This window comes from Sander lucioperca, chromosome 21, assembly GCF_008315115.2.
Source record: "Sander lucioperca isolate FBNREF2018 chromosome 21, SLUC_FBN_1.2, whole genome shotgun sequence".
Lineage (NCBI taxonomy): Eukaryota > Metazoa > Chordata > Actinopteri > Perciformes > Percidae > Sander > Sander lucioperca.
In genome coordinates this window covers 28,845,710-28,858,031 of record NC_050193.1, presented here as the reverse complement: position 1 = coordinate 28,858,031, position 12,322 = coordinate 28,845,710, and the positions used below count along the sequence as shown (strand labels likewise).

Below are 12,322 nucleotides of genomic sequence, written 5' to 3'. Positions count from 1 at the left end.
AATTGTATTTTAATTGGGAATTAGATGGTTTCAATCATATGAGGATTAGCTGCCTTTACCTACACAATGAACATAATGGATTTCTTTACAACTGTGATGCCAGACAAGACATAGAGAACTCGCATGTGGAGGTCAAAACTTTAATTGGACCAAACCTGTAGCTATTTACACTCGGGCAAATGTCCAACAATGATCTAAATGGCCAGGTTTCAGCAGGACACAGCAGTTTGTATGCCAGTGTTGTTGACTGTCCCACAGTAGATCACGAGTTGTCACACTGTGAAGTGACGTACCACCAGTGACGTTTCTGGGGCATCCCATTCCCATCCCGAGTATTTGGGTATTTTTTTCTTAGGATGGCGAAGGCATGTCCCGCCCTATTCTGCCTCTGATTAGCTGACCCTGACATTGTTACTCTTACCTTAACCAATCCCACTCCTCTTGCCTAAACCTAACCAACCCAACCATAGCAGGCAACGAGTACTAGCCAATCAGAGGGAGAGTAGGGCGCGTCAAATTTTCCCCATGCCTTCACCACCCTAGGAAAAACAATTGGCCAGGAAAAGCAGGAGAGCAGAAAACGACGGCTACCAAACATGGCTTTGAATCGGAATCATTCGCAAAACGGAGGCGTTTTGATAAACAATGGAGAAAGGTATGTGTATTATATTGTGTCCGTGGGGTTCATTTCATTAACTAGCTACCTGTCGCCTCTCTTCTTTGCTTGTTTAACGTTACCTTCTACTTTCCAGTGCGTAGTCAACGTAATGCTACCCAACCGCTAGCTGGCCTGCTTAACGTTAGCATAACTAGCTAGCTAACACATTTGGTTAATTGTTGATGTTTGCGTTAGCTTTGTAGGCCATGTCGTGGCAATTCGAATATTGTATTTACTGTTTTATACTAGGGTACTATAATATTACGAATTTATACCGACCGACTTTATAGCCTTCGCGTGTTTTGACAGCTGTTAAGCAAGATGGCTAACTTGTAACGTTAGCCGCCAATCAAAACAGGAAGTAGCTGTAACTTCAGTGTTGACATAACAGGTATTTAATATTGCGTAAAGTGGGTTACTTGCATGTTATTAAATACGGTAGTTTCAATCAATGCTCACATGCACATTAATACTTAAACTGTCAGTATTGTATTGTGGATGAAACGGGTTATTTTCACCTGCTTCTTCTTTTCTCAGTGTTTTAAGGGAATGTAAGAATGTGGAGCTGTCATTCAGCGATGTCACCGGCAAGACAGACTTGCTTAGGGGGACCAAGAAGGGCACCATTTACCTCACACCATACAGGGTACAACCAAAATTATATAATATATATTTAAAGGTCCAATATATATTCCCATTCCCATATATACACATGTTCAGGTTCATACTTGTATTTTGGCTTTCTACTAGACAATGTTTATATACTTTAATGTTCAAAAAACATTATTCTCATACTGTTTGTCCTGGTTTGTCCTGACGGCTCGTTTAAAGGCACAGTTCCTGAATATGGGCTGTGTGGATTGAGCGTTTTGTCACTTTCACAGTAGCACAGCGACCTGCTTTATTATCAAAAAAGACATGGGAATCTCATTTTACCATATAGGACCTTTTAAATGCTATTGCTGCTGCTGTCTTCTTGATTGGAACGTTGGCAGTGTATATTCTCATACATCCTGTTGTAACTCTCCCCACAAACTCTCTTGTCTCTTCCCTCATCCACTGTTTTAGTTGCTGTTTGTGTCCAGTAATACCAAGGATTGCTTGGGTTCGGCCATGTTCCCCTATTATCTGATGAAGGGCTGCAGCATTGAGCAGCCTGTCTTTGCAGCCAACTACATTAAAGGGACAGTGTCAGCTGAGCCTGATGGTAGGTGGCCTTGTGTTTTTTTTTTTTCTCTCTTAACCACCAAGGTATGATTTGATTTGTTTCATAACCGGTCATAATACTATTGTAAAATATGATGCGTTATCTTAGTCAAACTAAAGGGAATGCACAATAAAACACAAGTGTAGCTTTCTGTATTTGTTTTAAATGTAGTGGGCTCTCTCATCAGGTGGCTGGGAGGGCCAGGCCCATTTCAAGATGTCATTTAACAGCGGAGGAGCCATAGAGGTGGGGCAGCATCTCTTCAAACTGGCCACAAATGGTTCGTATGGTAGTTTCCGTAATCACTGTGTCACACGTTCTACAATGCTAAATATCAATTGAATATTCCTTAATATGGGAGTGAAAAAAGTATTTAAATCCTTCACCAAAGTAACAATACGACAAAAATACAACTTTCATGGTTAGAATCTTAACCGTAAAGAAGTGTAAGCAATAATGTACTGAAGCTCTGCCCCAAAAAGAGCCTGTTAAAGAGTCCCTTAAAGTCTTGGGCATTTGTTGTGAGAGACCCTTTTCTCTTTGTTTATTTCAGCTTCTCGTGCTGCTCCGGCACAAAACGGTGCTGCCTCTTTCGGCTATCCCTCACCTGGAATGATGAACGGCTATGGCCCACCTCAACCTGCTCCTCCCAGCTATCCTTACCCACCCCCTCCCCAGCAGAATGCATTCTACCAGGGCCCACCCCCTGCTGCTGGCAACATGGGCTACCCCCATCCAACAGCTGCTGCAGGTACAGAATTCACTCATTTGTAATATGACATTTGTATGTGCCTTTAGGTTGGTCAAACAGGTAGAAAAAAACAAGTATATACTTTCATAGTTTTAAGGCTACAGCCTGCATGTTTATGCAGTGCACACATATTTTCATACTTTTCATACTACGTTTTTTTGTCAAATGTCCTTAAAACCCTTGAGGCAGAAATACTGCCATTTCGCTCTGTCTCTGTTAGCGTTTAGTTTTTTCCTCTTGTTTGTTTTTTTGTTAATTAATTGCCCACAGGGACTGTAACCTTTTTTTTGGGGGGCATGTCTGCCTTTATTGGATGGGAAAGCTGAGATATGAAAGGGGAGAGATAGGGGGAAGACATGGTCATCACACCACATTACACACCCATCACTGGACCTTCTGCGTCGAGGAATAAACCTCTGCATATGGGCGCCCGCTCTACCAACTGAGCTAACCGGCCACGACTGTAACCTTCTTTGACCTCGGAACTCCACCTCTCTCTTATTTCTGTTGTCTTCTGTGTTCTAGGAATGTACCCATCTGGTTTTGACTACATGGCCCCACCTCCCCCCTACCCTGGACCACCCCAGAATTGGGCTGCTTCCCCCCCGAACTGGGCAGCAACAGCACCACCCCCAGGTCTATTTCTCTCTCTATCTTTATTTTTCTTCTCTGTATGTCTGTGTCACTGCACCCGTCAGATCGGATCTATCGGCCTCAGAGTGAATCATTTCATAGCACGCCACCCAGAAAGGGGTGTCGATGTCTCATTCGCTACACATCAAAATTGCAATTTCCCCTCTTCCTCTCCCCTCCCCATGCTCCTTTCAAGCACCTTGTGGATTTCAGTGAAAAACAGTCTAACCCTGCACTTGGGGTGAGCCTGGTACACTGAAACGCTGAAATGTCAGTTTGGCCTATCTCTATTTTAGGAAGAGCTTGAGGAGAACGTTTGCCTCTGTGATCCTCAGGGTGTGCCTGTAGATTTTGTCTCAAGGATTCCTGGAGCTGTCACTGGTTGTGCTCCTCGCATTAGTTCTCCTTAACGGTGTTTGGAGCTTAACTGTCTGTTCCTAAATATTTTAAGCAGTCATCCCTGTCTGTCTTAATCTCCCTGTCTTTGTCACATCTCATTTTATGCACAGGTAACTCCAAGGCGGCTGAAGCGGCAGGCAGTGCGTATTACAATCCCAGCAATCCACACAATGTCTACATGCCCATGGTAAGCTGCTTTGCTTGTCTCCTCCTCCGTTCAAGTTGCGTGGAAGTGACATCTTTAATGGCACTTGTAACGTGTTCGCATTTGCTTTATTCCCACGCAGGAGCGGCCTCCACCATATGCACCTTATCCAAACTCTCCTGAGAAGAAAAGTAACTGAAGCTCACTCCTCTCTCTCTCTTCCTCTGTATCTTAAACCAATTCTACAGCAGGGAGTAATGTTGATGGATACCTACTCGATTGTCGAATACAGAAAAGAAAATGCAAGTGATACAGGATTCAAGGATGTCAGTGATGATTCACTGATGAATTAATGATGATATTTTACAAAGAGATCACGTCTTTCGAATACTGTTTTCCCTTTTAGTTAAGTTCATTTAAAATGATTGACAACTTGTAACTCTAGCTAGACTCATCATTATTGACATTATTAGTGATGAGATTTATATATCTGTCTGATTCTCTAGCACGTAGGTAAGGGCACCAAAGCTGTCCTTGTTGAGAGCTGAAAGCAGGAGGCAGTATGGGAAATGTATTTTTAAGACGGATTTATTACCACAACATTTTGTAGCAATTTCTCGATTGCAGTTCCTGTAGTTATTACCAATAGCAACTAAGTATTTTTGCAGTATCATTGAAGGTACCGTGTGTGTTTCCTATACAGTTTTGCGTTAAGTTGTACCATATACAAAACTATAACTATCTGAGTGAAACTTAAACTACTAACTATGAAAACATAGCGAGTTTAAATTTCCCCAACATATGACCAACGTGATCCTGCACTACATCAGTTCCATTACCATCCGAGTAATTCCATTCATTGTATGACCCAAATCTCCATCATCATTTAATATATGTAGTAGAGGTTTTTGTTATGAAAAAGGAGCAGTGCATTGTTTGAATTGTTTGAAAAAGGGGCATCAGATAGATTTCTGACAGAATTATCTATGTGCAATACTTCAACCTCTCATAACAGGGTTAAAGGTGACAAGCTGGGGTTACCTGGATGACCCCGTGCTCTACTCCGGGCTTCTATTGTATTCATGTATGCAAGCTGAAACCAGACTCTGCTCGTGTAATTACACTAGTATGGGGTTACAGGGCCACAGCGTTATATTAAGGGCCCGTCAGTGTTTTGCCTGCTGTTGAAACTTCTGATTGCAAACCATTTATTCCTGATTAAAGTGGGGTGAAGTGCTAACCGTGTAAACGCATCCCCCCCCCCCCCCCCCCAACGCCCCTAATTGTGCTGTTTGAAGGACGATTTGCACACAGTTGAAGTGGAAAAGTTTATTTTTTTTTTGATTTTCTGGGGGTTTTAGTTTGCTTGAATTAATCAAATATCTGTATATTAATATCTCTTTTTGCAGTTCTTATTCCTTTTGCTGAATTCTGTCTGTTAATTAAAATCTAATAAATGAGTCATGGATTGAATTTTGCATTTTGATATTTTTGTATCTGATCTTAAATTTTAAACACTAATTGTCTGCAAATGTAACATTAATCTAATCCTCACTGCGTTGAAGTGAGCTGTCCTGTTTCTGTTCCCGTGGTCAGAGGAAGAACCAGAGACGGTACGGACAGCATGTATGTCCCAACAGGTGACGGTACGTCAGCGGCTGACAGATATAAACATTTCGGGAATTAAAGGTGTTAAAGTGGATTCACAAGCTAGCTGCCAAATCAAACTTCCCCTGTTATTTTGGTAAAAGTAACTCAAAAGTAACGCAAAAGTAGTGTAACGCATTACAATTCAGAGACAGTAATATTGTAATATAACTAATTACTCTCAAATTACAGTAACTAGTAATCTATAATGTATTACATTTTGGAAGTAACTTGCTCAACACTGATTACGTATGTATTTCACAAACTGCCGTGAGAATGGGTTGCATAATGGAATGACTACAGGCCTGAGGAACTACAGTCTTACCACCTGATCTAGAGGCCCTGTGCCTACAGATGCTCATTCTCACCAACCTGCTGTGTACTGACCCTGTTTGCCAGCTTGCTCTCAAAATAAGGCCTAGGATTCCCCTACCTACATCTACTTACTTGGTCAATGCAGGGAATTTCTAGTGACCATATCAAAACCAAAGCATATGTACTCTTTCATTCCCTGTGCACTTTGTTTAAATGAGCTATTGATTTTATCATTAGTTTTTGTTTGATGCGATTCCATTTGCAATGTTTTAGAACTGTTGAATGGTTTTATTGAAGCGTTCTGAGTCAAGGTTTCTTCATGTGAAAGTGTAGTACTTCCCAGTGACATCACAAATGAAAACTGTTCCTTAAAACAAGATTGATATTATACAAAGTTGTAGCTTCCACTGGAACATATACTATTATGTCCCAATCATGTAGCTAGTGTTAAGTCTACCTTGGAAGGTTACGAAATTAAGGCTCACAATCCCAATGCAGAATACACGAGATATTTACTTCCAGACCCTCACTGTTGAGATCCAGTATATCACATAAACTTTAATAACTCCCAATTAAAGGTACATCAGATAGGCTTTTTAATAAGGGTGAATTGAAATGTCAGTTTTATTTGTACAGTGCAGTGTAATCAATAAATGTAACATCATGATACATATGAAGTTTATTTCCATGAATGTATGTGCGTCTGTGCCGATGAGCTGGACTGAGACCATGAACACCGCCTCTATGAATAGTCTTTGGCTGGCTCCCAGGTGTCATCCCACACTTTGCCACTGTCGTAAATTAAAGACAAAACACACAAAATAAAAGTTAAAAGAATTACCATAACTGACATGTGGAACATGTTCTCTGTCTTCATGTCATGCTACATGTACTGACTTCCACAATATCAACAAGGAAGGTCTTTATGAGAACATGCTTTAAGCGTGCATATATGGATATGTTTAGTCTCTAAATCTGTGCGTTTTGGGAGACTCAACAATCTATTTTCTTTCTCCAATTGTCTGCTTATTGCAGCTTTAAGGATGTGTCACCCCTCATCTAAACCAAACAGTAGTTCCAGCAGATGAAAATGCATCTTACACGGACAATGTCCTGTTGTGTGCTACATGCGTGCAAGTGAAACTATGGACCATGTTTGGACTGGATTTTCAGGACATTGAATTGTGTGAAAAACTGCTCATGTTAGCAGATGGAATATGGGCCAAAGTAAAACATCAAAGTACACATAAAAGAACATCAAAGTCATAACATTTCTCACAAAGATGGTTTCTGCCATTTTGAATGCTACAGAAAGGGGGTTTCGCCTTATAACAGCTGAGGTCTGCTAGTGATTGAGTTGGTCAGGTATATTGGCGAGACCTTGGTAATACAATTCAACTCTGATCTGTGCAGACTCTGGCTCCAAATAACGTTAGCGGCTGTATTGGTGATATTGTGGCTTCCTTTATATGCAGATGAGTGGAGGTAGAGACAAAATGCCTCCTGATGTTGCTATTGACTGCACAAAGGCATAAAGAGCAGAAGTAACAATGGGAAAAGTACTTACATTAACAAGTCTTCTGTCAACGATGCTTTCGTACAGGAATATTTTTTGTAGACGGTGTTTTCTGCATTCTGAAAAATGACAAATAAAATAAAGCAATATATGAGGTTTGTATTAGACTTGATTAGTTTTAGGTCAGTGCTCCTACCCAGATAGCAAAAGTGTAGTAAGCATACATTGGCATATAAAATGATGTTTTAAGTTACTAATCAATAAAACTGCTCCCGATAAGTGACAAAATAACAGCAACATGTTCCTATTTACATGTTGTGATTTGTAGAGTCACAGCGTGTACAAATAACAAGGTCACATGAGACACAGCCATCTTCTAACCGTATACATACTGGGAACTATATTCTCAGAAGGTGAAGCACTGCTACTTCTGTTACTTGGGCGGAATGATTTGCTAGCAGCACCTGAAGAGCTGCGAGTCAGCGTCTCTCCCCTGCGTGGGCCTTGTGCTACCTGCCAGCCAGCTCAATTCAGCTCCTTGTGCAGCCTTTCGCCTTCCGAAATGGACGTTTGGATTCCCAATGACACCAAATCCTCCGCTGCCTCCCAGGCAGAATTATATGTTTTGACCCTATCTTTCAGATGGACCTTTAGCTTCGCCGGATATGGAGTCTGGAATTTGATATTCTTTTCCTTCAGTTGTTTTTTTATCTCAGCATACTCGCGTCCTCTCTTCTGCAGAGTTGGCGAGTAATCATGATCCATGTAGATCTTTTTCCCGTTATACTGCAAATGTTTTGTGTTCCACGCCTTTGTCAGTACCTGCTGCTTGTGATGGTGGTTGGCGAATCTCACTATAAGCGACCGCGGGGGGGCTTCATCCTCAGTAGGTTTCTGTTGGAGAGACCTATGAGCTCTTTCAATCTGAAAGGCAAAATCCAGGGATAAATCCAGTAGCTCCCTCAAAAAAGACTCAGTCCAGTGAACCATGTCTCCCGTTTCCAAATCTTCTACGACCCCATAGATTCGCAGGTTGTTCCTCCTTGTGAAGTTTTCCAATTCTTCACATCTTTCCTCGAGTTGCCTCTTGTAATGAAGGTCCTCTTCATCACTAATATTTTGCAGCATTAGTACACTGTAGTTCATTATGTTACGGGTAAATAAAATGAGGCACAAAAGTTTTTAATGTTTATTGGAAAATATTAATCTGTTTGGTGAAGGTTGCAGCTGGTGTTGATTGGAGGCCAGCCCTGTCAAGAGAAACACATGTGCTCAGTTTACTAGTTTGGTTACCTAAACATGTGTAGTATGGTATAGTCTTTGCCTAAATAATTGAATGCAGATTAACAGTTGCTGCTTGTGTAATAGTAAAGTTTGTGTTCAAGTAACTCAAACCTCTGTTGCGTCTCCTCTCCAGAGTGTTCAGGCTAAAAGAGTCCCCAGCGTATCGAGCCCCATTTTAAATGTTCCGGGAGATACCACGTTTCATGGAGAGAAGGGGTGTTTGAGTACTTTAATTGACTGTACTTGCTAAACTAAGATGTTTGATTGTATTGGGTAACATAATGCAAGTCAATTGAGATAACAATAGAGAAGTAGAAATGTATTTGATGTGGTTGTTGTATTTTGTATAATTGTTGAATTGAGTACATTTCAGATTTATCCTCATATTATGGTAGGGTCGAGATAAGGTCAGTGGCAGGCTATAAAAGGCTGCCAGTTTCCATCTAGCATGGCTGCTGTCAAGACCACATGCTGCCTGTGGTTCTGAGTTTGTTGGTTGCCATCATGGCTTCCATGTTTTGGTAATTGCTGGGGAAATAAACCCCTGTTGATCTGTACCGTACCTCTGCCTCAAGTCTCCTGCTGTAATTATCCAGCCGCTATGCGGCCATCCTAACACCTCTCTCGGCGCAGCAGGTACCCTAGTAGGCGTGTAGAGCGTGCAGATCCTTCCTCAACCTGATTAATCCGGTCTTCTGCATGGGTTAAACGTTCTCCCATTTTCTCGACTGATTGCTCAAGGGAAGTTATTGCTGCAGTCATTGTCGTCATTTTGTCATTGCTCTCCCGCCTGAATGATTTTAGCTCGGATAGTATTGTTGCGCTAACATTATCATCCTCACTTTCTGCCTGGCAAGGGCTAGCTGGGTTAGCGTTAGCTTCTTTGGGGAGGAAGAAGTTTGACTTTGCGCTGTTCCTCACTTCAGTAGACCTCGTTTTCTCTCTCGCATTTCTGCCCAGGTGACTCATTTTTACTTCTGATGTATTATCACGCCACTTTTGAGTAGTTAAGTTGGGGGAGGATATGGAAGAAGGTTTAGGAAGGTCACAGCTTCGCTAACAAGCAGCCGCCATGACAGTCGTCGAAACCGGAAGCCGCTACCTTATGGTTTTTAAGCAGCGTTTTTGAGCCGTCACTGTTGCAGAGCTTTCCTACGTAAGTGGCCTGATTAGACGCAGACGGGGTCTGCGGGGGTATGCCGTCGATTATATGGTATATCACATATCATATAATGAACACACATATTGTTTGGGCTCTCATAAAGCCTACCTAATGTAACGCTCTATGGTGTTTTTTGCCCCCAACCGCTGCCTCCAAGGCACCTAACCCTAATTACGTCTTTTATAGCATGCTTCTCAGATTTTATTATTCTTTTCTTCTTTTTGGGGGTTTAATTTCTACCTGCAGAGGGGGTCCTACCTCATATGTTAATGTTTTGATGTTTTTTTTTTTTTTTATAAATATTTTAAAGATGCCTCGGTTGTCCTCTATAACTTTTACTCTGCCTTATCTATATTTTAATAATTTGATTGTGTATTTATGGTTATTTATTGTGTGGCACCTTTTACTTTTTAAAGCACTTTTAAACACAGCACTTATTACTAATTTTTAATGGTATGTGTATATATATTTTTTAACCTCAAGGGCAAGTAATTCAGACAGTATTTTAGACCCTTTAAATGTTTTTCATTGTAATTTTTGAGGATAAATAATGTTTTTAATATTGGGTTAAGAATTAATTTTGTATTGTGACGCCGGGCTATTTATTTACATAACTTTCTATATCTATTTTATTTATTTAAATTATTTATTTTGTAATGTCTTTAGGAGAGAGACTGGGGTAGTTGTGGAGTTGACCTTTTATTTAAAGTTTTAATCTCCCGCTATCCGTCCTGTCTAGTGGTTTTTTTAACCTGTTTTCAATATCTGGCCGATAGTATAGAATACCGAATAGCCTGTGGGCTGTGAAGCCAGGCATATGGTGGTCGTCGTTAACCTTGGTACCAGTAGTCGCCTTGTTAACGCCTTGTTACTTTGAGATTTGCTTTTACTTTTTCTTTTTTTGTTCCTGCGGGCTACCCATTCATCATGATTCATGTGGGTACAACCTGGCTGCAGTTCGTTGTCACGGCTGGTCGAAGAATTACCATCTGACTTCCCCTGCTGGATGACTTTACTCTGAGATTTCTTTCTTCTTTTTACTTTTATTTTTATTCTGAGTTCCTTTGTGTCGATGTTTTTGAACCGACGTTGCTCTTTCAGAGCGTTGCATTCTGCCTGGAGGACAGAGTTCGCCTCACGTTTATTCTCAAGAATGTTTTTCGAGTCTTCTATCTCTATTTTAAGAGCCACATTTTCTAACTTGAGGACAGCATTTTCACAGCGCTTGCGCAATACAGTGTTATCGAAACGCTTCCGAAAACTAGTAAAGGACTCATCGGACTCCCCCTGCTTGTCTACAAGTGCAAATTTCAACTTACAAGTTCAGATTTTTTTTACAAGCTCATGTTTTTTTTCTTTGTATGACTTCAAATTCAGATCACATGTGTGTGAATATTTTTTACAAGTGCAAATTTTAACATACAAGTTCAGATTTTTTGTTCTGCAAGTTCTCACATCGTATTCTACAAGCTCTTCCATTTTGCACCATATTTACCTTCATATGCATCGCGCATCACTCAGCCAATAAAAACTAACGAAGAAGAATATAAATCTTCTTCTTCGTCGTTAACTTGTCATCAGGGGCTGGTGGGCTGTTGTCATGTTGTATGTTTCATCGGTGTCGCGACTCATATAGCCCATAACTGAGTTAAATAACTAATTGACATTTATTGAATTCATGCTGCATTTATTAAGGTATGCTTGTGTTTTCTTTTTTTTGAAACGTAAATTAAAGGAGAATTCCGGTCGATTTCAACACGTAGCTCTGTTAACTTGTTAATTTGCTGTCAGTAGCGAGAAAAACGAAAACAGTCAGTGCTGCCTACACCGCTGCTAGCGTTAGCACCCAGGAGACTGAAACAGGGCAAGTTTAAACGTGCTTTTAGCCTCTTAACATGTTCAAAATGTCATTAAAAGTGCCTACCCATGTGAGGTGATTCCTTCTGAGTGAACACAGTGAATCTGACTGCAGTAGATGTGAAAGAAATGCATGAAAGTTGTGCTAATTCAGCTCTGTTTAGTTCTGGTGTTGAGACGGCAAGAGGAGTGCTTAGGGACCGTCTACAAACTACAACACTGAAAAGAAAATTAATTTAATGATTAAATAAGGTAGTGTCTCCAAACTTGTCTCCTGCTAGTTGTACTACAGCACTTACTTTTAAAAAATAAGCATATGCCTATTTTTGAAAATATTTTTGCATCTCTTTTCGGTGTTGTACTTTGTAGACGGTACCGAAGCGCTCTAAAAGCGCGTCTAAAACTTGCCCGGTTTCAGTCTCCTGGGTGTTAACTGTAACAGGAGGATAACACGGTGTAGGCAGCACCGATTGTTTTCGTTTTTCTCACTACTGACAGCACTCCAAATTTAAAAACAACAGAGCTACGTGTTGAAATCGACCGGAATTCTCCTTTAAGCCCATTTACCACAGTGTTTCATTTCGTCCTTCATTACTTTTCTCAGTTACTTAATTAGCTGCATATTGCTTTCTTTCTTTTGCACTATTAAAGTGTAATGGTAATCATGTTTCAAATGAAAGGCTCCACGTTGACTAATTCAGATTTCTTTACACGTTATGCGAGGTCAATGGAAGTCATTTCTTTTTAC

General features: G+C 40.7%; 1 protein-coding gene across 2 annotated transcripts; it reads left to right on the top strand.

Annotated features, from left to right (window-relative positions):
* The first annotated feature begins 393 nt into the window (after nucleotides 1-393).
* Nucleotides 394-5,266, top strand: wbp2nl (WBP2 N-terminal like). 2 transcript variants are annotated; one of them, XM_031321077.2, is made up of 9 exons: nucleotides 394-655; nucleotides 1,196-1,304; nucleotides 1,727-1,865; nucleotides 2,053-2,145; nucleotides 2,419-2,616; nucleotides 3,142-3,252; nucleotides 3,446-3,450; nucleotides 3,755-3,835; nucleotides 3,936-5,266. In XM_031321077.2, exons 1-9 carry the CDS (start codon nucleotides 597-599, stop codon nucleotides 3,990-3,992), a joined length of 852 nt encoding a protein of 283 aa, XP_031176937.1. In that variant the 5' UTR covers nucleotides 394-596; the 3' UTR covers nucleotides 3,993-5,266. The 2 variants fall into 2 exon arrangements, with proteins under 2 accessions (XP_031176937.1, XP_031176938.1); XM_031321078.2 differs by lacking the exon at nucleotides 3,446-3,450 and having other exon boundaries at nucleotides 3,759-3,835.
* Nucleotides 5,267-12,322: the final 7,056 nt, after the last annotated feature.

Bases quoted from the DNA above. Each gene is read 5' to 3' on its own strand.
- wbp2nl (XM_031321077.2), top strand. From the start codon at position 597: ATGGCTTTGAATCGGAATCATTCGCAAAACGGAGGCGTTTTGATAAAC. The intron at 656-1,195 runs GTATGTGTATTA...TTCTTTTCTCAG, and splicing joins TTGATAAACAATGGAGAAAG to TGTTTTAAGGGAATGTAAGA. The intron at 2,617-3,141 runs GTACAGAATTCA...TCTGTGTTCTAG, and splicing joins CCATCCAACAGCTGCTGCAG to GAATGTACCCATCTGGTTTT.